The sequence below is a fragment of the Micromys minutus genome (genome assembly GCF_963924665.1).
Source record: "Micromys minutus genome assembly, chromosome: 12".
Classification (NCBI taxonomy): Eukaryota; Metazoa; Chordata; class Mammalia; order Rodentia; family Muridae; genus Micromys; species Micromys minutus.
Window position 1 is genome coordinate 54559661 of NC_137981.1, and position 25025 is coordinate 54584685.

The 25025-nt window shown below is 44.0% G+C and overlaps 1 protein-coding gene across 1 annotated transcript in view; it reads left to right on the forward strand.

Moving 5' to 3' along the window:
* Positions 1-25025, forward strand: part of ELP3 (elongator acetyltransferase complex subunit 3) — a 55927-nt gene that overhangs the window by 14548 nt on the left and 16354 nt on the right. The window contains exons 8-12 of the mRNA XM_080926883.1: positions 10444-10605; positions 12461-12587; positions 15045-15238; positions 22867-22957; positions 24901-24966. Of these exons, the coding sequence (XP_080783009.1) occupies positions 10444-10605; positions 12461-12587; positions 15045-15238; positions 22867-22957; positions 24901-24966 (640 nt within the window). The remainder of the gene's footprint in view (positions 1-10443; positions 10606-12460; positions 12588-15044; positions 15239-22866; positions 22958-24900; positions 24967-25025) is intronic.

Genomic DNA, 25025 nt, shown 5'->3' on the forward strand with positions numbered 1-25025 from the left:
GCCCCCCCCCCCCCCAGCTGTTGACCAAGCATTCAGATAGATAAGCCCATGGGAGCTATTCTTTCATACCACCACGCCATCTGTGCAGTTACAGGGCCTGGGCGCAACATGTAGAACAGGGAGACCTGTCTGTGTCTTTGTGGTACTGTCTTACACAGTAAAAGCTATGATTTGGAGAGACTGCTCTGACAGAGACCTGCTGTAGGAAGAGTCTGAGACTTCTGAGAGCACAGAGTGAGAGTGCAAGAAGGGAAACAGCTCATGGCTTTCCACAGGTCACTGGGTTATACTCCAGTGACCAAGGGTATGTCCTCAGGTGACATTGAAAGATTGAATGTGGGCCAGATGGTGTACTCATTCAAGGAGCTGAATTCGTGTGACATGCAGAAGTAGATTGTTTCAAGCCAAGAGGGTGGTGATGTATCCTTATTAACAGGTGAGATCATTTGCCTGCCTTCGGACTAACAGGTTAGAGTCTTACAGGAGGGAACATGAGAGACCTGTGAGCATCCTCATCACTGTGGGTCAGACAAGGGTGCCAGCAGAGGTGATGAAGAACAGGCTAGTTAGGGGAAGGAAGGCCAAGCATGATACCTGAGGATCTGGGTGGGAATGTCACATGCTAAGACAGAAAAGCCATAGGGAAGTTAAGGTTTGAGGGAGGAAACTTGGGTTTGTTAGGTTTCAAGTGTCCATGAAGCATGTAGAGATGACTGGTAGGGTCCTGGCTGCAGGCACACAGTGGCGATTTTCAGTCATGGGTGATACTTACAGCCCCATGGATGGATGATGTTATCTAGTGGGAGAATTTTGCATCTCTAAGGTATGCTAAGACAAAAAGCAATGTTCAGAATTATACCATAGGTTCCATTTTGTGTCCATCCATGTCTGTCTGTGTGCTGTGGTCATCACAGGCCAAGGTTAGCACTGAGGAAGAGGAGGCCCACGCTTGCTGTGTGTACAGTGTGTGTTATGACTCACCACATACAGTAAGCCTCTGATTGTACTGGGCATATTGCCTGTTTTACATATGAGGAGTCCAAGGCCCAGAGAGGTAAAGCAGCTTGTCCGGCCTAACACAGGTAGTTGATGGCAGAGTGGGAATCGAAACCCCAGGCAGTGGTCAGAGCCTGAGCTTGGCTGTAATGCTAGAAATTGCGAGGTGTAAAAGTCTGTGTGTGTGTGTGTGTGTGTGTGTGTGTGTGTGTGTGTGTGTGTGTGTGTGTGTGTGTGTGTTGAAAGGTGTCTAGTCTCTTTCTAACACCTTAGCACTGTCAGACTTTGTCTTCTCTTTTCTGAAGGAGACCGTGCATCTGATTACAAGGTGGGTGAACTGTGGTCTTAGGTGTGTGTGTGCTGATAAGGAGGCAGGTCTGGAATGAGCCTGAGGGCAGCTTCGTCACCTGTAGCTAAAGCCTGAGTAAACACTGGAATGGACTTTGAGTGGTGAGCGACCAGGTAGGGATACCTCCTGGTATACCTCCTCTATATGCCTTTCCCCCTGATGCTTTCCTTTGGGTTTGTGAAACTAAAGTATTCCCTAAATTTAAATAAATGTCAAGAGTAGCTTGAGGAGCTGCATAAAGGATTTATCCTCTGGAACACGTGTGGTGAACAAGCACTTTTGTTTGACTGATAAATGACAGGTAAATTTTCTATTCCTGAATCTAGACTTAGGGTGTGTGACTTGTTCCCACAGGGACCTCAGTAACCAGAGGATATGGCATCTATTTTTACTGCTCATTCAAAACCCCGCTCATTCATGAGTATGAGTCATGCTTAGTAAAGCCTGAAGTTTCCAAACTCGAGAGGAGAAATGATGTGACCCAACTCACTCCTCTTCATACTCATGAGTCAGATTATACCTTAGATAAGTATGAATCGGAGGAAGTCGCCTTCATTTCAGCTCCAAGATGTAATGGCAGCAGCAACTCAGGGTTCCCAGATGACCTCCTTCACCTCTAAAACCCTAGCAGTATTATCTTCAATACCATTGAATTCCACTTGTGAATGAGCTCGAGGTTGTCCTCTGGCTTTCTCACATAAGTGCACGCTCACCTGCACACACACACATACACACATGTGTGTGCGTGCACCCACACAAACATTGTAAACATGGCTGGTTTATCCATACCATGTACCTGTAATCCCAGCTCTTCTGCTGTGGGCCAGGAGATGTCATGTGGAAGCTCCAGGGCCAGCTAGCCTAGAGTGTGCGGCTCACAGCACAGATTAGAGGGGCCATTGCCTCAGCACGGTGAGAAGAGGACTGAAAGGACACAGTGCCATGGTATATACATGTTCATACCAATAGCAAACTTAAATAAGTCTTCCCAAGCTTATGTATAGTTTCCTGTGTGTGTGTGTTTACATAAGTGGAGTTAAGCTATAGCTGTCTTCAGCATACCTCACCTGTAAGGTTGCTCTGAGCTTTTCTAAGTGGGCTTTGAGCCCTGGGCATCTGTGAGCAGGCCAGCTGAGCAGACACAGTTTCTGTGGTGCAGCTTTCACATTTCCATCGGTCCAAACGTCGACAGTCTTGCTGCAGTCCTGGGTGCCATGGTATTTGACCATACGTCGTCATTTTTGTTAGAACTTACTTGATTTGGATCATGATGTGTTTGTCCAGAAAGTCCCCAAGAGTAGAAAGCCTCTTCTGCAGATGTCTGGCCTGGGCCAGTGTGGACTTGTTTCTGTTCTTCACCTCAAGAGGGCACTCTCTGCTTTTAGTTTAAGAACTGTTTCTCTGACTTGAGCCTTCATTGCAGCAGATTTCCTGAGTGGCTCTTAGAAGTATAAACGTTCGAGCCACCGGAACATGGTGCTCCATTCTGCAGCCTGCTTGGTTGCTGTTGTTCTCTCCTGGTCTTTGTACTTTGTGAAGCAATATGAAAAATGCCAATTTGTGAGCTCTTATTAGCTTTGTTGAGGCAAATTCTTCATATGACAGGTGGAATTTTGTGTCATTTAAAGTAGTAGTTTCTGAACTAAACTAGAAACAAAATTATTTTCAAATGTTAGCATCACTGTGAATTAAAGAGCAGCCCAGGAAAACTTGTTTTGGTCTGATGTGTTCTTTTGGAAACGTGTAGGCAGCCTTCTGTCTGTTATTTTGTGAGGAGATGTTTGGAAGGGTTTCACTGCAGAGGCCTGGCAGGTGGCCCCTCCCACACAGCTGTGGCACTGACACTCATGGCTCAGGACAGTTGGGTGTTTTTCAAGGGCCATTTTAAACTAGACTAACAGCTCCTTGAGGTAGCAGGCAAGCCACCAGTGTTGAAGGTTAAGCATCCTTAGGGCTACACTTTAATTAGCTTAACTGTCCCTCCTCAGTCTTCCTGTGTCTAACCCATGTGGTTAAAGTTTTGTTCTTTTTACTTAAAGATTTAGGACTAGACTTTAAACCAGTGTGAGCCTGATTATTATTTGTGGCCTGTTGATAGCACAAGTCCGTGAAACCATTGTAGGCAGAAAGTAAAGGAACACAAGCCTGCTCAAGGACAACAAATTCCCTGCCACTTCAAAGCCAGTGCTGGTCACTCAGCCCGTCACCTAGACTGAGCCTCTTTGGGTTTCCAGAGAGTACCAAGTACTGATGACTGTCATCCCATTAAAACTATCACTTTGGAGAAAGACCACAGTGGGATCTGAGTCACCCATTTACCAGAGTTCCACTGTTGCCAGATAACTCAGAGCAAGCTCTTAATGGAGTTTTATTCCTTTTTAATCAGCTCTGCCCAGAAGCAGTTTTATATTCAGTGCTCCTTGGCTGTTTTCACAAGATACAATTTAAAAGGGTAGTTACCCATCAAGGAGGCATGAGTCACACTTTTCCCTGTGGAATTTTAAACTCATTTCCGTTCCTCCCCCCCCCCCCCATACCCACATCGGTGGCTTTGAATCCTCCGTGTCCTTACACATCTTGGTAAAGCTAGGATGCTAGGTAATCTGAGTACCAAACCCCAAAGTTAATTCCATGTTCTTGCCTGGGCTGTGAAGGAAGCAAAAAGCAGCCTCCAGAGTTCTGGAAGGGAACTGGCCACTTCCACGGTCTTTCCCACATGCGTTGCCATGCATTGTATAAACTAGCATTTAGCTTGGTTTTTTCCCCTTGAGGTGCCATATGTGTATCAGAAAACACAGACGTAACATACCCTTGATTCGTTTTGACAGACCTGTGTAACAAAAACAGTCAAGATTCAGAACATGGACAGCTATAGTGTACTTCCAACAACTAGGAGGCAGAAGCAGAAGGATCTCAAATTTGTAGCCAATCTGGGCTTCTTAGCAAGATCCTGTGAAAGCAGATAAAGGGAGGATTTCTGTCACCAGAGTTACTTCCTTTCCTCCAGAAAGTCCTCACCTTCGCTTCCTAGCATTGGCATTTCTTCTGGCAGTTTTTGTGTTTTTTCACCCACCATACATGAATTGAACCCAGTGTAGAACTTCATATAATGGGGCTGTTGGTCATCTGGTCTGTGGAGAGGTTCTTTCACTGACTGTTGCTTGAGGTTCACCAGTGTTGTTAGGTGAGTCTATGGTGGTCCGTTGTTAATGCTCAGCAGCGTTCTGCTGGGTGCACGGGCCACAGTTGTATATGGACCACAGTTTGTGTGTCCATTCTTCCGTCTACGGACATGAGCTGCTTGCAGCTTGTTATTAATACAACTCTGACCATTTTTGTACAAGTCTTTTTGTGGTTGAATGTGTGTATTGCTCCTGGGTAGTAAGGAGAACTGCCAGGCTTCTTAGTGTTTCTTGAGAAGCGGCCAGCCATTTTTCTGGGATGAGTGTGCTGTCTGCACCATTAGCACTCATGGGCGAGCACTGGTTCTGCATCCCTACCAGAGCACACCGCTGTCAGTCCTGTTAATTTTAGCCATTCTGGTGGGTGTGTAATGGCATCTATTGTGGTTGTAATTTGCATTTTCCTGATGACTAATGTCATTGAGCACTTGAGTGTATGCTGGTGCTGTCTGATTGTATTTCCTTTGTGAAATGTTTAATCTTTTCCTTTTTTTTTTTTTTTTTTTTTTTGGTTGGGCTGTTACGTGTCCTTGATTGGAGAACCCAGTCTGTACCTTGGCTGTTTATTCTATTGATGGTCTCTTAGGGCAGAATTAAGATGACCAATCTTTTTCTAACCATTGCTTTCGGTATTGTAACTAATAAACCATCATATAGACCCAGGACACAAGGTTAGTCTCCTGTGTTGTCTTGTAATTAAAATTTCAGTTTTTACATTTAGCTTTCTGATCCCCTTTGGATTTTTATGTATACTGTGAGGTGGGAGTCAAGACTTATTTTTTTCATTATGGAGACTGAATTGTTTTAAGATGATTTCTTTAAAAACTCATCTTTCCCATTTGGACTTTATCAATCCTTTGTTAAATTTAAAGGGCCATGTACATGGGCCACACAGTGCAATGCTGTTGTCTGCTGTGGTTTGTAGACCAGTAAGCATCACCTTGTTTTAGCACTGCAGCTTTTTAGTGTGTCTTGAAGACAAAGAATACACATCCTCCAACTTTGTAATAGATTTGCAAGATGGCTGCATGTAGGCTGAGCCCTTTGCACATCTTTGTAAAATTGAGACTTAGTTGCTGCTGGCCAGCTTATCTTACAAAGTATAAAGAGTTGGGATATATTAATGATGGGTGGGACACAGACTCTGGGGAGAGAGCTGACTGCGGTCATCGTTTACTTTGACTGCCTTTCCTCTCCAGCAAAGGAATTCATTATTTACTTTTTATGATTTATTCTTTTATTTTTATTTTATTTGTATGTCTGTGTGTCTGCATTTATGTGTGTGCAGGTGCCTACTGAAGCCAGGACAGTATGTCAGGTCTTCTGAAACTGGATTGAGGGATGTTGCTAACTGAGCTCAGTTCCTCTTCAAGAGTAGTATGTACTTTTTAACTAACTGTTGACACATTTCTAGACCCTGGGTTGTTCTTTTATGATAACTTAAGTTGTAAAACCTTGGCCACCATTTTTCTTGTCTAATATAAATATTCAAAGTGGTAAGTATCTTTTTAGGCTCCTGTTTTCTTTTTCTATTTTGAGATAGAGTCTCACTATTTAGGCCAGCCTGGTCTCAAACTCAGAGATCCACTTGCCCAGTTCCTAGACTTTTTGTTATGCAAATGTTGTACATTTTCATGTTTTATAGTTTAAATTACTATATTATATTTTAATTGCTCAGTGTAAAGTTTTTCCTATTACCTTTTCTATTTTTTTTTTTCAATTCCAGGGGTTGTACAAAAATTTTTTAATTTCTGCATTTCAGAACAGTGAGTTTTTGTTTGATATCTTAGTGATTTTTGATTTGATTTCATTTTGTTCAGATCACCATTCCATTCAACCTCAGTTTGGGTTTTGTTGTCTCTGTTCGATTCGTAAAGACTTGTTTTATCAAGGTGTGTGCTCCCTCTTGGTGAGTACGGTGTGTGTATTGGGAAGGAAGTACAGTCTGCTGTGTCTGATGTTCCTACAGCTTAGCTGTGTTAGCATCCTCAGACGCGACAGTAGTGAGCTGTCCTTCCTCACAGGCTGTGCTTTTAGAATGCAATAGGAAGAATATGGCAGAGCAGACAAGCCACCTCATGGTAGACTCAGAAGAAAAAGAGAGAGATAGGCCACACAGCCCTTCACAGGCAGCCCTTGGTGACCTAACAGCACCCACTAGCCTCTGTTTGATGTTAGTTCTGCCACAGTGCTTCCTACCAACCCTGTACGCCTTTCCAGTCACTTACTTTCCAGCCTTGTATGCCTTTATGGAGCAAACCTACAATACTTGTGGGCGAGGGAGTAGATGCAGTTGCCCATCTTGATAATGTATGTCTTTTAATTGCAGTATTTAGTGCTGTTAACATTTGGTATAATTAGTGATAATTAGTTTATATTGGTTGGATTTATGTCTACTAGTTTAGTCACCCCCTACATTAGTTTTCACTAACCAAAAATAATTTCACTGAACTTTATTCCTTTATAGTACTGTGTAGTTGGTTTTCTCTAGGTCCCTTGATAGAGTAGAGGAAGTAGTAAGTGTCTGATGGGAAGTAGTATACATCTAAGGGCGTGAAGGTGGGGGCAGTGGGAAGGAATGGCCTTCATTATGTTTCCATACCGGGCTGGCTCCTGGCCAGCTCCAACCTGGGCCTCCTCAGTAACTTGGAGGAAGGTGCACTTGTCTCTGGCTGGTGGGCATCTGTTCTGTGCTTCTGTCTCCCTGCTGTCATAAAATGAAGCAATGGAACTAAACTGCCCCCAGCTGGTTCTGGCTGACATCTGTGACCTGGAGGCTTTGATTGGAGTAACGTTTATCTAAAGAGTATTAACACTGTTCTCACTTATGCGCCTCCTTCTGCCAGGGGCAGCTTTCTGTGCTAGGCCTGTGCACTGGGCCTGTAAGTGCCTGTGTTCTGTTACTACCATGGGGCCCTTGGTTCCTCAGCTGTCTGATCATGACTACAAATGTTAAGAGTTTTTATCAGCTGTGGATAAAGAAAAATGAGAATACCTAGGGGACACTCTGACTGATGTGTTGGGGCACCTGACTCTTCTCTAAGCTCCAGTGCCACCAGCTCAGTCTCTCCTAGTTGTACTTAAAAATCAAACTTCTTTTTGGCTTTTTCAATTATATTGGGCAGAGACTGTTGGCTTTTAGATCCTATTAACATAACCAGTCTCTAGAAGTAAACTGAATTACAATCTGAAAAGGAGGTAGGTGCGTCGTCTAAGCCTCTGGCTGAAGTGTGCAGCTTCGCTAATGTCAGTGTGAGATATATCTCATTTTATTGAAGTATTATCCAGGTATGGTGATGGTTTATAAAAGGACATTTGTTTTGCAGTGGTGGTTCTGAGGCTCTGTTGACTCATTTGGGCCTGTGGAGATGGGACATGTGTACATTGTGACTAGTGGAAGTTAATATCTCATTTCTGTGCCCTCCTTTACTTGTTCTATAGTCTGACTGAAGCAGCTCTGAGATAAAAACCAGATTTTTAGTTCTTATAGATTCACTGACATAATGCAAATTACCTTTTCTATTTCCAAGAGGGACAGTAGGCGGGAAGATCACTAGAGGCTTTGGAAGAGAGAGAGGCCCTCCTTTGTCCATTTTTTCATTCTTCATGTTCATTTCTTTGGTTTGATTGGAGGAGTTAGTGCTGAACTCCTAAGCTATTAGACACTAAACGTTGTTGGACCTGCTGGGAGCTCCCTGTCTAAAAGGAGGAACAGACATCCACAAATAACTGGTGAACTTTGTAGTGTGGATGCACATGGAGCTCATACCAAGGGCTCTGAAAACATATCACGGGAGGAGAGATGTCTTGGAGCAGAGTTGAAGACTGGCTGGCATGGGTTTTATTTCTAAGGTGGACTCTCCCCTCCACCCTGCTCCCTGCCCATCTCATTGTGAACAGTTCTGACCCCATATGTTACAGGCTTGAGTTATGTTCCTTAGAGATCATGAGCTTCTTACATGGCAGTTACCTTACGTGAACTGTGTAGTTCAGAGTGTCCCTGAAGCCTTCCGAAGGCAGTCCTCTAGCTGTGATAAATAGCCCTGGCTGGAAAACTGAGCCCAAGTCCTACCTGTCTATTAAAAGTTGAAGCAGCTCCTCTCTGCCTTAGAATCTAAACAGCAGAAATCCCAGAAGGCAAGGTGTCAGCGGTGGTACTGGGAGAGGGGCACACTTGTTAAGTGGCTGTCTAAAGGATAGAGGGAGACGTGTGGCAGACCCTGCCATGCTCAGATGAAGTAGCCTCTTGTGTACGTGTATTAGCATTGCAAAGGACTAGTTATGTACATTAGCATTGAAAAGGACTAGTTATGTAGACATCTTTACAGCTCTTAAACAAGGCTGCAGATACAACAACAAAACCACCAGAGAGCCATTGCTCAGTTGTCAATGTTCAGATTTGATAAGAATTTCCACTTCATTGATTTTCAGACGGAAACACAATTCTGAAAGGAAATGGAAAATACTGACCCTTTTCTTTTGTTTCTCTGTGTAGCCTTGTCGTCCTGGAATTTACTCTGTAAACCAGGCTGGCCTTGAACTCAAATATCCAACTGTCTCTGCCTCCCAAGTGCTGGGATTAAAGGCGAGTGCCACCAATGGCTTTTTAAACTCATCTGGAGAGTAAGGTTTGCCTGTGTGTCCTGTACTTAGTTTTGATTTCTAGGGTGCTGGTGTCATGCTTGTGGCAGCTCCCCTGCGTGCCTCCATGGCCATGGTGCTCTGTAACAAGCAGATCCGTTTGTAGGCTTTCCCTTTCCTCTGGGCAGATTCCTATTGCTGCTGTTGCCGATTCTGCTTTTCCCGATGATGGAGCTGTCGCTCTGCCAGGCCCTCTTTGTCTAAGGCCACTGCTTCTGAGCATTACCAGTTAATAGCACAGTTTGTGGTATATGTTAGAATCTGGATTCTAAGATGCTTTCAGGTACTTTTTAAGTACTCTCAGAGCTTTCTACCTGCTGTCCTTCATGCATCTTTATATAATTTCTTTGTCCACGGTGGTTTCTTTTTTTCTTTTAATTTTAGAAAGTTCTCTGAAGTGCAGTAATTGCTGTTAGAGGCAGATGAGTTGTGTTTATCATGTGACACTGCACTTCCTGCCCTCCGTGAGAACATTGTGGAAAGGTGCAAAGAAGAGTGGTTACGGTTAGGATAGAGATGTGCAGGCAGAAGCCAGGCATCCCGGGCTGAGAGTCTAAACAGCATGTCTTCATGTGGTAAATGAAATGATAGTGACCCAGTGTCAGTCACAATGCCTTCCATCACTGAGTTCCTGCCACCCACCTCACCAGCGTCCTGACAGATATGACCTAGGGCCAGCAGTAAGGCGAACATTTCAGAGAACGTAGATCCAAGGTGGTCCTCTCTATTCTGAGTCTTGACTTAGTGAGTGACCAGAAAATGCTCTCTGGCTGCACATTCCTAGAAGCTAGGCTTTTACATTTCACCTGAATGATCTCTGCCGCCCGCACTGCTCCCCTTCCTCCCCCGCCCCTTGTTGTCGTATTTAAAATGTCTCTGTGATGCAGAAAGAAATAAATAATGCAGATGGTTTTTGCTTATGTGAAATTGGTTGCTAGGAATTGAGAAATAGCTTTTCACAGTTGAAATCACTGTTTTCAGGAAGATTATGGCTGCAGCCAACTGTGTGAATGATAACGATAATGGGAATGAGATGCAGCGCCGGTGCGGTTGTGCTGGCTCTTTGAAGTGTGGGTACTGTTGTTACCGGCCAAGTCCAGAGAGGTTAATAGAATTACTGTCTGCCTGGGGAAGCAGTGGGAGAGCTGAGATTTGAACTTACGCTTTCTGGCTCCAGAGCCCACACACTTAGCTAATTTTCTTACCTGGGAAGACTAAGAGAAGGCGGGCTGGAAAGAGATGACCCGGGTGTGTAATTTTACTTCTGCTCTGCAGGTATTCCGAGAGAAGCTTCACAAAGTGTATTGGAATTACGATTGAGACCAGACCTGATTATTGCATGAAGCGACACCTAAGTGACATGTTGACTTACGGCTGCACGAGGTTGGAGATTGGTGTGCAGAGTGTCTATGAAGATGTGGCCAGAGATACCAACAGGTGAGATGGTGGCGGTGGCCTCCTCTGTCCCCACTGGCTCTTTCTTCCTTGAGCCCAGCCTCAGAGAAAGGTGTGTGGTCTCAGCTTTTTGACTCCCTTTCCCCACCCATGCTCTCCAGCCGTGTGCCCGGACCTTCATTTTCTGTAGTCATGCCACAGTCTCTCCATCTAGAAGTATGTCACTGGGTCAGGAAAGGAGATACATGAGAGAACTTGTGAATAACTGCCCCTCGAAGAGCAAAGAAACAAGGACTTAATTAGCAGCAGACACCACTGACCCAGAGTGGCAAAAGCCACTCACTTCACATGACCAGGATTGTAAAGAGGAGCTAAGGAAACACATTAGTCCATTTTTAAAAGCAGCCTAGAGGAATGGCAAGCCCAGGACTTTGTCGGTTTAAGCCTGGGGAAAAATGTAATAGGTATTGTACCTACAAAAGAGGAATCTCAGAGCAAAGTGAACTCCAGTAGGAAAGTCTTGGACAAGGAGGCTGCTTGGGGGAGGGCTTAGTAATCACAGGCTGTGCTAGATCATCCCTGTGGGGATGTTCAGGGACACCTCCTGAAAAAAACAACAGCTAAGCTGAGGCTCAAAGGAGATGCCAAGTTACTTGTGTGCACTGTAGGGAAGCTGTTTGAGGATGGGAGTACACAACAGGCGGACAGTTGGGTTCTGAGAGGCCCAGGAAGTCAACCACAGGATCCTGGGCTTTAATCAAGAGGCAGGCTAGGAGCTAAGATTGGAGCATGCCTTTGTATAAGAAGTAAGAGCTCCTTTGTTCCAATATGGGAAATGGTTTAAAGGGGTCTAAAAGGAGTCAGCCTCAGCCTACAGCTGTTGGAGTCATTTAAGCAGCAAACCCTTGAGTCCAAGAAAGCAGCGAGTGTCGTTTGTTGACTGCTGGGAAGCCAGGGTGGGAGAGAATGGGACATGGAGTCGTGGAGCGGAGAGAGGCTTCACTCTGTGGACACTAAATGTTAGATACTTGTGGAACTGAAGGTATGGCTTAAGAGCACGGCTAGCCAGGAGAATGTTCTAGAACTGCACAGTCCATGGGACAGTACAGCTAAAGAAATTGAATATTTCTTCTTAATTTAGTTTGTATAGCTGCATATGCATAATTAGAAAAAGGAGTGGGACCCTGGGAATGAGTGGGGCATCTAGGGGGAATATGATGGAGCCAGCCCATGGCTTCTGAACGCCTCCGGTGCTATATGGAAGCATCTTGGTGGTAGAAGGAATTGTCAGAAGGCTTCATTGTTTAGTTGCTCCAGTAATCAAGGCCTGTTTTCTGCTCAGATGTGGCAGGACAGCATATGTTATGAAGCCTAATCAGACCCCTGTTCCAGCCAAACCTTTCTCTGATGGACCCTTTGTCATGCTAGTGACATCTGCTTTGTGTTGTAGTTTCTTCCCTCTCTACTGGTATTCCATAGTTGTAGAAAATGTGATACTCAAATCAGAGCTCCTTCATGGTTTGTTGTTGTCCAGTTTAACCCCAAACCTGGTAAGGACCCAAGGATGATCTTTAATTCTTAATCTTCCTGCCTCCACTTCCTAAGTGCACAGATTATAAGTAGATATCGGCATGCCTGACTTCTGCATTGTCCTTGTTACACGGGTTCTACAGCGATCAGCTGAGTTTACTGATGGTGCTAAGCCCTGTAGTCTGGGTACACAGTGCTCCTTGTTACTTCCAGGCCTCCTGAGAGCTGTGTGAAAGTGACTACTGTTTCCAGCCAAGCAGCTCTCGGTCTCATCGATAGTCTGTCTCTTCCTCCTCCCCTACTCCCATTTGGTTAGCTTGATTGTCCATTTTACCGGTCTAACAGATAATGCATTTTTCTCCCTCAGGGGCCACACTGTGAAGGCAGCATGTGAATCATTCCACCTGGCCAAGGATTCTGGTTTCAAAGTGGTGGCGCATATGATGCCTGACCTGCCAAACGTGGGACTAGAGAGAGACATTGAGCAGTTTATAGTAAGTGCAGCCTTGAACCTGTGGACCCAAGTGCCTGTGCAAACTTCCCACACTTCCCTGCTCCTATGTGTTCACTCTGTGTTTTCCACTCTTAAAGCTATGAAGCCTTTTTCCAAAATACTCAAAACACAGTAAAGAGTAGTCACCCACCTCCCCACTGTCAGACAAAAAACTTTATTTTAATTCATTCTTCACGGGCTTTAAAATGCCTAGGCTTGGGGCTGGAGAGGTTGCTCAGTGTTTAAGAGCACCAGCTACTCTTCCCAAGGACCTGGGTTCAATTACCAGCACCCACATGGTGGCTCTAACCAACCATTACTCTAGTTCCAGGGGATCCACCACCTTTTGGCCTTGCTGGGCACTAGGCACTTGTGCACAGCCATACATGTAGGCAAACATTTATATACATACAAACAAATAAATACATTTTAAATTATGAAGTGCTTAGTATCTTTGTTAGGGTTTCCTTTGCTGTGAAGAGGCACCATGACCAAGGCAACTCTTATAAGGACAACATTTAATTGGGGCTGGCTTCCAAGTTCAGATGTTCAGGCCAGTATCATCATGGCAAGAAGCACAGCAGTGTCCAGGTAGTCATGGTGCTGGTGAAGCTGAGAGTTCTAGATCTTGTTCCAGAGGCAAACCAGGAAAGACTATCTCTTCCAGGCAGCTAGGAGAAGGATCTTAAAGCCTACCCACACAGGGACACACTTCCTTGAACAAGGCCACACCTACTCCAACAAGGACATACCTCCTAATAGTGCCACTCCCAAGCATATTCAAACCACCACACTTAGGCTTTGAGGAACTGAGGCTGTTTTTACTCGTGTAATGCAGGCACATTCACATTCATATGTGGATGATTTAGGTTTTTCTTAATGTAGCTTTTTTACTTAATATTGTAACAAGCACTTAGAGTATGATAATATTTCTGCATGGTTGCAGGTGGCATAGGTAAGATATGGGGCCCTTCAGTTGGGATGCTGGCTTTTCTTGTCCTCAACCTTTGTGGCCAAAATCATATAGTCCAGTGTCCCTAGAAAAAGGCCAGCACAGGGAGCAGAGACAAGTTCCTCCACGTGCAGTCTTGGATCTGGTGTCCGTTTTTACTCCGTGTCTGTTCCTCTCTGCCTGGTTCCTGGGCCTTTGGATATGTGAGTTTTATGAGACTGGCGTGATGTTTGGCCTTCAGCCGCCTCTTACTTTGCAGCTTTCTTCCCTTTCGAAGCTGGGTCCAGTCTTCATCTGTTTTGTTTTCCAGTCATGGTTGCCGTCCCACACCCCCACATTTCCTTTCTTGTTAATGTTCTAAATTTATACTGCTTTGAAAATGTCCCTTTTTGCCTCCTGATTTTAGAGGAAAAGTAGAAAAACCCATGTCTTAATTTTCTGTTTAATCATGGGTCCATGACCAGTTCAGTCTAGCTTCATCCTTATAAAAGGTGTCAGCCCTGTGTCTCCTGCAACCAGAACTTTTCTGACATTCTATACTCAGTGTAGATCCAGGCTAGGCAGAGAAGGGCTTGCCTACATGCTCTTTGTGGGTGTCTAGAATATTTATTAAAGACCTAATAACTCTATAAATGTTACAAAGGAAACCATGCAATTACAAAAGAATATTTTTAAGACCCATAGAGCAACAAGAATGCAGCATTCAAGAAGGTGACAGTCAATGAAATCTAAAACCTACAGTTACATTTGTTTGAAAAGCAAGTTAAACAATAGAACATTTGTGAGGATAATGTAGCCAGAGATTTTAAAGCATGATTTAAAATTTCCAGAGCTAGAGCACTGCTGACTGGCTAGATCCTGATTGAGGTGCAGGGGTGGGAAGGACGGCACTTTGTGAACCCACCTTTGTCCAGTACAGTGGTACACAATCAAAATTAGCGTCGGCACCATGAAAAGAAAGGACAAAGCCTGGTGTCTCTGCTGCCTTCCAGATAAAGCAGCAGCCCCTGGAAGTATAAGATATAAGAGGTTTGTGCCACAGTAGGTGATGGAGTCCAGGTAACAGAAGTTGTGCCGGTTGGCCTGAGGGTGATGGTGGCATTCTGAGACTGGCAAGCTTTCCCTAGAAAGGGCTCATTTGTTTGTTGTCCCTTTGTGTACATTATAAGTTTTGATGGGACTTATTTAAATGTATTTTTTCACCCACAGTTTTTTTAAAGTTATAATAATCATGTCTGTTATTAAATGCTGTAGTCTAGAAGGAAGGAGGGCAGCCTTTCTAAAGAATAATGCTCAGTGTGAGACTGGCAGCCACAGACAGGGCTGTCTAGGAGAGCTGTATAGCACAAAACAGGCTGGGGTTCCTGAACAATGGCATCTTGTCCCCATAGACACTTTGTGACAGAAGGGACATACAGCTCCAGGCCTGCTGCAGGTGACGAGAAGCTGGCATAGGAGTCCCTGCAGGAACAGAACTAATGGAGTGCTAATTTTCTCTGTCTGTAGGAATTTTTTGAGAACCCTGCTTTTCGTCCTGATGGTTTGAAGCTCTACCCTACCCTGGTGATCCGTGGAACTGGTCTGTATGAGCTGTGGAAATCAGGAAGATACAGGAGCTATTCTCCTAGTGACCTGGTTGAGTTGGTGGCTCGGATCCTAGCCCTCGTGCCCCCATGGACTCGTGTGTACCGGGTGCAGAGGTATGTGCTAGCGCTCAGTCCCCCAGAGAACTCTCTAAAGGGGTAGCAGTCTAGTTGGGTATCAAGCATCTTGAACTCTGTTTTTAAATGAACAGTAGAATATCAGGAATGCCATGTGTAGGAAATGGACACTAAGGGCAATGTGCCCAGGCCTCTTTGCCAGTATCATATTTATTCATCGTCCATTTATCCGTGAGCCAGGATAGAAAGAACAACTCAAAGGGTCCCATGGGCAAAATCTCGGACAATTTGGACATCAGAATAAGCATAGTGAGGGGTTGGGGAATGGTCAGTCAGTGCAGTCAGTGTTTGCCGTGCAAGCGTGAGGGCCTGATTGTGAGCCCAAAGCCCTGTGCTCACATGTGCTTGTCATGCCAGCACTGAGGAGAGAAGCAGGCAAGGCCTGGGGCTCAGTGAGCAGCTGACCTGGCCTATTTGATGAGGTCCAGACCAGCAAGGGTCTCTGTCTCAAAAAGAGGTGGATACCACAAAGAGGAACCACATTAGAGGTTGTTCCCTCCACGTGCATGCACAAGTATGAACATACACTACAGACAGGTAGGCGTGCATGTGTGTGTTCATGTATGTCTGAATTTTTGTATGTTAACAAATTATAACCAAGTGAATGAAGCAGGACTTCCTCAGTCCGTATTGCTACTCTCAGTTAGGTCAGTGTGCTTTTTGTATAATTTACATGCTTCAGAAGCAGAATATCAGCCATCTTCATTACATGCAGGTTCTGTATTTACAGATTTACCTACTAGAAAATCCTGTGACTCACAATCTATCCTCGTAGCACATTTGCCATAAATCGTTCTCGGAATGGCGAACAGTTTGGGTCCCTCGTGCACACACTCTTAGCTGAGGTCAGAACAGTGCCTTTCCGCCTCTTTCCAGTCCTCACACTGTAAACAAGGTTCTCTGTGCACTCTACTTAATGCTGCATTATTTCAGATTTTTGTGAGCTGGTTAGGAATTGGCTCTTTAAAATGACCTCCAGACACAGGTGCTTAAGTGCTGTCTATTGCTCCTAAGTGCTGGAAGGCCGTGAAGTGGCTTCCTGAGGGAGTAGCATGTGTAGGAAGCCTTTATTGAGAAGGCCCAAGAGAGAACTGCTGGCCGTGAGTTCAGGGCAAATCAATTAGTTTTTATATATATAATAAATAAGGTGTCTTTAAACAGAATCCAGAGGCACTTATTGATGGTTGACCAAAAAAAAAAAAAAAAAAAAAAAGTCACCAAGAGAGGCTTATGGGAGCCTGACCCTGAGGGTTCTGTAGGAGCAGTGGCTCTGGCTCACTGCTTCATTGTCAGCTGTGACCTGAAAGAATATATTCTCTGTTACCTCCAGTTTACTACTAGAGCTGACTAGATGTGGTTGAAGCTTCCCCACAGTATACGTACGACAATGTGGGAAAAACTCATGAGGGGCAGAAGAAGTCCTGCCCCGAGCTGAGTGAACGTTGTCAGAAGCCGATCTGCTGGGACTGACACCGCAGGGATACCTCTGCCTTCTACCCAACGTCTGTAACTACGTTTAATCATGCGCAGACATTAGGCAACCCCAAGTAGATGCACATTCCAGAAAACAACCTGCGTCTCATCTTTCCAGGTGTAGGGTTGGGGATTCCTTTTGACGGAGACAGAGAAATGTGACAGTAAAGACTTTGTTAAGACACTGGTCCAACACAGATGGGCTCAAAGAGCACCATCAGAGTGTCTGTCGGGTGGCGGTTCTGTAGTCATGATAGAATCTGCCAATTTGGGTGTCTTTCCAGGGTGTCCCAAGTCCTGCCACATCTTACTTTTTACCCTCCAGTGCGTCAAGAACCATAGTTATCTGAACTTTATTCTGTGACTTAGATATTGTTTCCCAAAATGTGAATTAGTACAAGAGGAAGGAAGGAAGTACAGGAACATTAGCAGAGGCTCTGTGTGTCTGACTTGGACCACCCAATCCCAGAAGAGGCCAGGCCCACCCACAGGAGTCATGGGCTTCTAATGTAAAGAAGCTCATGAGGAAGAAGCCTATGTCTCCCTGGACAGGGAGACAGAGGGATCAGAGAGAAACACTTGCAGGCTTCATGTCAGGGGCCTTCGGAAGTAGTGTTGTGGGCCATTATCCTGCCTACACCAATAAGACAATAAGGACTTGAGGGGTGACAGCAACCCCCATCTGAGGGAGAGGGACCGTGGAGTGTGCAGGCTGTGAAGGCTGCCCTCTGCTTCCCAAAGACAGGGGATGGCAAGGTCTTGAGAAGCTGTGGAGTCATTATGCCTTGGTGAGTCCAAGGACAGCTGTTTGAAGAGAGCAAGGGTCCAAGCAGAGTGCATGCCTGGTGTCACCTCAGTGCCCTGTGGGCTCAGGTTTCTATGCTTTGGAGCTGATAATTTGCCTGACTTTGAAGATAATCTTTTGATAAGTTGAACTCAAAAACTGTGTTTTCTATAATGCTTTCCATTGTTTCTTTTAAAATTATTTTTATTTTAAAAGCTTTAAGGTGTAATTATAATAATTATATAAGTTCTTATTAATAGAGGTTTTGGATTGTGTAGCTTACCATGGTTTGGGTAAATATGGGGCAAATACTGAATTTCTTCAAGAGATGTAGACACCACACATATCCTCTGTGTGAGTGTGCGGCGGTCAGAGAACTTTCAGGAGTCCGTTCTCTTTCCAGGAATCCAGCTCAGGTCACCAGGCACGCTACCCACTGCGTCATCTCACCATCCTGCTGTTTGGTTTGTGCCCGTTTTTCTTTCCAGATCTTCTATGTCTCTGAGTTCTTCATTCATGGCCCCAGCCAACCCGGATAAAAACTTCCCGGGTGGAAGCTGCGCTGAGCACACTGGGCTCCTTGCTGTGATGCTGTAACTTCAGGGTACAGCAGTGACTCCCCAGCACTCACCTTACACCAGGGCCAATGGCCATCTGGAGATGATTTAAAACATCACATATATAATGTATATAGCATTATCTTCATGGAAGCAGGCACTTTGTGCTATCTGCTGGTAATTCTGGAACTAGCCTCTCACAGATACAGAGGGATGCTATGTACTGCATTTAAAAATGACTCAAACTTAGAGACAGTAAGTTACCATTTGCCCTCAATAATCACTGGAAATTTAGCCTCCACTTATATAATACTGAGGTATTGTGTAAGATTGTGAGTGTTGGTTTGTGTTCACACGGTGTGGCTTTTGCTGCAAAGTCACTACTTCTTTCATTGCTCTGCAACCATGTAATGCTATTCTTTAGCCACAGCAAGGTATGTTTTAATTTTTAAGACATAATCCCTTCATATCTAGCCACACAGTGCTCTGTCCACATGAAAGCAATAGTGTTTCAGGATTTACTTAAAATCCCTTCAGCGTGTGTGTTAACAAGGACTGTTTACAAAATGTCCTTGTTTGGTGGGAATTCATCTTTACTGCAGAACTAGTAAATATGACGGTGTTTACATAAAATAAGCCAGATAGACACTTATTCAGCTCTCTGTCCTCTCTCTGTCCCCCCCTTGTGCCCCCTACAGTCCAGGGTCTCCCCCAGGGAATGGTGCCACCTGTGGTGGGAGAGTATTCCAACCTCAATTTACCTAATGAAGATCATCTCACACAGGCATTCCCAGAGGCTCGGCTCCTGGTGGTTCTAGGCTAGAGCTCCTCAAGTTGACAGTTGAGATTAACCATCACTCAGGTCTCTTGATCTCCACCCCTCCCCACACCCACTGCCTCTGCTTCTCAAGGGCTATGATTAAATGGGTGTCCACCATGCCCAGCCCCTTTATTATCCTGGTCTCTATTCTAGCTAAAATCTATATTGAAATTTTCACTTCTAACATAGTAGCACAATCTGGAAAGAATTACCTATGGTAATGAATGGACCCGTGGTCTTTTACCATTATCTTCTGTGGAAAGAATCACCTATGGTAATGAATGGATCTATATCTTTTATCATTATTTTAATGTTTTAAGTTCTTTTTGAAGAAAGAGCTATAAATGTGATAGAATTTGCAGTGCATACGGATAAAATAATAAGGTTTTCTAAAGAAATGATGCCAGTTCCTGTAAATCATTGCTAATTTTATCACATCTTCTATAACACTGATGCCTGTAATTGACTCTTAGTATGAGGGTGTGGTTCGCATCTCCCATTAGTGGAGATTGCTCATGCTTTGTAACTGATTACCACTCACATTGTCTCACAAGACTTGTATCAAATTTACAAATCATGGATCCAGATTGCAAAAATGATGCTTCTTTTGGAGATAACCCCCAAAAGGAATTCGTAAATGTTAACTCATTTTGAATCTTACCTGGGAAGACAGAAAACTAGGGAACAGAGAGTTCCTGTCAGAGTGGGACACTGAGTCCCAGAACATTCTGGAAGCATTATTCCTGGTGTGAAATGGAATCGAGTGTTTAAAACCCTGAAATTACATTTTGAGAGATCTTAAAGTTTATACTCAGATTGAGGTAGAATTTGTTATGTCTGAACCTCAAGAACTTGTATCAAGAGCTGAATGATAAAACTTGAAATGAAATTGTAAATGAGCAACATAACCCTTATTACGGGTCCAGAGGATGGGCAAAAGAGACAGCTCGGCCACTAAGCAAAAGCACTGCTGTTGTGGAGGACCAGAGTTCTGACACCGGCACCCACATTAGGCTGTGAGCCAACACTCCAATTCCAGGGAACCTGACACCCTATTCTGGCCTCCATGGGTACCTGTACTCGGAGATACATAGAAATTCACACATTTACATAATTTAAAATAAATCTTTTCCAAATGTATAAAGGTACAGAGGGAAGACTAGGTGTTCAATAGTACTTGGTGGCCGAGAAAAGTGGTATTTCACTCAGGGAGTGCCTTCTAGCTTCAGTCTTAAGGTTTTAGGCTAGCCCTGCAGGTCAGAAGACTACTGCTGGCCCAGGCATAGCTTAAGCACCTCTAATGTGGAGGCAGTGGATAGAGCTGATAGAAGGAAGCCCCTGTGATGAAGAAAAGCCTCCTGGCTCACGCCATACCTAGATTGTTTTTGTTTGAATTCATAGTCAAGGGAAGTCAGGTGTTCTGTCCTGGACCATTAGAAACTCTGCCTGTTTCTACTTCGTCCCACCTCTTAATGTCTTCCACCAGCCACAGTTGGTTAGCGAAGGTGAACTTACTGGCGTTACACAGTGAAAAAGACGTAGACTCCGTATTTTGGTCCCTCTCTAAGAGGAGATAATGCAAGTGAAAGCTCTGCATTTGGGTCTTCCGTCTGCTTTTCTGTCTTTCTCAGAGATGATGAGTTTCTATTGGTTATTTCCCACACCCTGCCTCTCCCTGCTTCTAAACTATTGTATACTTTTTAGCCTTCTGACAGTTGAGTCAGAAGCATCTTCCTGGGTGTTTTTATGAGGCACATTTTGCTGGAAGGTTCTATATTGTAGCCCTGAGGAGTGTAGTCAGTGATTAAATGTAAAATTCTGTCCAGGCACACGATGGGCTCCACATTGGAGCGCTGCTGCCCTTGGGCTGTTTGACAGCTGTCTGCCCCGATATGATGTTAAATCACTGTTAGGCGTCAGACAAGGAATACCAATTTGCACCCGAAGCATGCTTCTGACGCATGAGAAACTTCAGACAGAAACAGCTCTGAACAGCTTGGAAAGGTTTTTGATGAGCAAATTGTAAATATTAGTACCTCTATATTACCCATTGAGCCAATATTTGCATGTACAATCTTTCTTCATGCCAGGAAAGAGACTAGACTGAATGACTTAGAGAAACCTAAAGGAATCTTGACTCCTGCCTCCATGAGGCAACAAGGTCAACCACTTAGCGGCCTGGTCCAAGTTCTGACCATCCAGAGAGTTATAACCCTGAGTGGGGAGTTATATACATCCATCATGCAGTAGGTCTCTGTGGTAGATGCCTAGCCAGTGCAGAAATGTGTCCCTCAGACACAGTGAAGGAGACTATCTGTGACAGTTGCAGATGCCACATTTTCTGTTCCTTAATGACCGAGAGCTTCCATCTGCTGTGCTCCAGGCATGTCACTACTAAAGACCATTAAAGCTGTGTTTCATTTTTATAGTGACAGAAATAATCAGGACGCTTATGAACTAGTGGCAGCCTTGTAAGTAGCCAGGGCCTCTCCAGTAATCTGCATCTATGAGAACATACAGCTTGTGTGGTTTACAGGCCTAGCTGCTGTCTGGCTACGGTCACATCTTGAGATTGGTAATAATTTTATAAGAGGCTATATGCTCTTACTTTGTTATAGGTCCCACCAATTACATAGTAGCCTCTTGGTAAATTATCATACAGTTATTTTAACATAAACAAAGGCAAAGCAAGGTTATGATGTGACCAGTTGAAGCCTAGGCCTGCTTTTCCTAGGAGCAATTACTCTAGCTTTGTCTAGTTCATTGTTCATAGCAACCTTATAGGACTTAACGTCCATGAATAACAAGACACGATATGTATTTATCAGGTATTAAGTATTAGTATTAAGTATGGCTTCCACTGATCATCACAAGTTAATTTCAGACCTTTTATAACAGTGTTTGGAAATATATTTTAAGTTCTAAAATATTTAGTATGTTCATGAGGATAGTCATATATCATACTACTATCAGATTACTATAAAATATTTCAACATTTAAAAGGGGTACTTAGAAGACTTATATTCGACTTACAGAAGCAGAAAGATTTAAGCAACGTATATTCCTTGCTAAATAATTTTCCTTTAATAACCATTGTGTGATTTTATCTGATTATTAACTTTGAAGCATATATCAATTTTAAAAGACTAAAATTTGAAAGTTAGGAATCATTGTACTAAAGACTATGTAAGCCATGTGTGCTAACACGTTAAAACATAGTCACAGGTAAAACACATTTCTTAGGTCACACTCACTTTAAGCCTCTTTATAGTATCGCCATGGAAACTGTTGGGTAGATTTGTGAAATATCCTTTGTGCTCACTGATGAGCCTTCGAGAGCCGGTACAGCACACCCCTGACTTCAGCTTTTCACTGGCATCTCCGTGATGTCTGGCACTGCACTATACCAGTGCTGAAGGCAAATCTCACTTTCTCTTCCTTAGGCAAGCTGCTCCTCTAAAGCAGAGTCCCTTCTTTGGGGAAACAGGGTGGTCTCTGGGAGCAGTTAAACCAGGCTTTTGACCTTCCTTGTTGGTGACTTTTAGCTACTGTGTAGAAGGGAAAGTGTTTGCAAAGTGGTTTCTGATTCACAATTGTGTTTTTCTCTCAATTGAGTTAAGGTTTATTTCTTTTAATTCTTGTTTCATTTAGTACAGTGTCTCTTGAACCCCAGATTTTTTTCTAATGGCTCCCAGCATTTGGGCAGATTCTGTGCTTTGTTCTCTACTATGATTTCCATTATATGTGCTTCACGAGTCCCCCAAGAGGTGTGCTGAAGTGAGCTTCACAGATGGGAAATCTGGGATACAGGGGTACTCCCAACCTGGCCTCCTCTAATCCTTTCCATGCTCTGCCTCTGCCTTCTGCTCCATAGCTTTGTGGTTTCTCATTGCTTTTCATCTTTAAAATTCTCCTGCCGTACTGCTATGGAGAGTAGTTTGCATTTCTCACAGGTGACGTTTTTCTCCCACAGAGACATTCCAATGCCCTTGGTCAGCTCAGGAGTAGAGCACGGCAACCTGCGAGAGCTGGCGTTTGCAAGAATGAAAGATCTTGGAATACAGGTATGAGGAAATGTGGCTCCCAGCCAGGTATGTTGTGCAGGACAAAGGACTCTCCTTGCACTTCCCTCAGGGCTGTCACTCTTAGGCATTGCTGGTACCAGCTGGGTCAGGAAGCTTGTGTATGTCAGAAGTGTTCTGGGTAGCTTGCAGAAGCTGAATAAGTGGTGACAAACACTGCTACTGTCCCCATGTCCCTTTGTCTTTTGACTTCTATAACTTGTTGCTTTATATTTACTAAGCAGCTTCTCTTGACCCTAATTGACTAAGGAAGCTATTAATTTAACAGTCACTGGAGGTAGTCTGAAATAAAACATTCTAGAAACTTCTGAGGCTGGAAGCAGTGTCTGGCCAGAGCACCAGGGATTAGACTCTGCCTTCAGAAACCAGTGCAGCTGATCAGGAGAGGGCAGAGGATCTGTTAGCTGTGTTTTCAAGTATGGACCCATGACTTACTTTACACGTCCTCAAATTACCATGAAGAAAAAGATTTTAGAAAATTGCCCAAAATAAAATGTTTGGATATTATTGAATTATTTGAATATTCAACAGAAACAATGTAACAATGAAGTGTAATAGACAACGTTTAGAAATAGGCAAGTGCATGAGGCTGGTCAGCAGCACACACAGGACTGTGTCCTGCTCTGCTCTTCACGCCCCAACCTGTCCTCCATCTCTGGCCTCCTAAGGACCCGCTTCTCGGGGTCCAGCAGACTCCCTGTCTATTAGTCATCTTTGACCCTGCTCCCATCTAACCTTTGCTAGCCTCTGCTAAGTGGCCCAGGAATCAATCCAAAGAGCAAAGTCCCATAGGCAGTGTCCTTACTAGAAAGTAAGTAGATATCATCTCTGCCTTCAAAAAATTAATCATGTTCCTGGAAAGAACAAAGAGGAAGCAGCAGGTCCCTGTTAACCAAGAGCAGGTAACCTATAGCTCCTCCCACCACACACACATACACATAGAGTCTCCCATAGAGAACTGCGCTATAGCTGTAGAAACCCATGGCCCTTGTTTGCTGGTCAGGCCATGTTAATAGAGAATCTTGCTGGGTGGGTTTCCTGAAAAACTGTTTTTGCAAAACTGAATAATGACCTCTTACGGATACATTGTTAGTGAAATTGCTTACATGATACTGTTGGGTTTTTTTGTTTTTGTTTTTTAGCATAATCCTGTCTCACTGGTAGAAAGTGTTAGAATCCTGAAAATACATTTATGGTTTATTCTGTAGAGGAGGACTGTGCCGGAGGACATGATGGGCTAGTGCAGGGACTCTGAATGAGTGTCAGGCTGTATGGGGGACACTGGGCTGAGGACTGGAGCCGGTGCTGTTGAGATCCTGACCATGCGTTGCACTGACACTGTCTCCAGCAGCTGTGCACAGGCGAGAGGTGCCCAGGAGCCATCTGGAGCTGAGTTCAACTGTGTCCTGTGGAGTCTCGGTTCCTTTTATGTCGACCCTTCTTTCCTCCATACTGCCTTTCTTTGAAGAGGAAACATCTTTACAATGCATCCTTTGACATTTTTAAATGATATAACATTTGACAAATGATATAAAATCTGACAAATAGTAATGTCAGACACAGATTTTAAAAACTTAAAAATTTGCTTTTACTCTTCCTGTGATTGTATTTTGGGACTGTTACTTTCAACCATATTTTGGAGTTGTGCTTTTCACAGTTAAGTCTCTTGGGCAAAACTATTTCCTAACTTTCTAACTTAGTATTGTTTATTTCCCAAGATTATATATGGTCTCTTTGAATTATAAATTTCATTTTGAAAGGGAAGCTGTACCCCTTCATAAATTCCCATCATCAAATTTCATAAAGATGGATGTTTAAAGTTTTCATTTTTCTGTTTCAGGGTAAGTTGTGTTCAGACTTGACTTTGAGCCCAAGATTTGTTTTAAATGAACAATGAATGAGTCACAACTTTGATTTCTTGGCAGTGCCGAGATGTGAGAACCAGGGAGGTTGGAATCCAAGAAATTCATCACAGAGTGCGGCCATACCAGGTCAGTCTCCTTGAAATCTGCCCAAGCCTGGACCCCACCTGCTCACCCCTAACTGAATA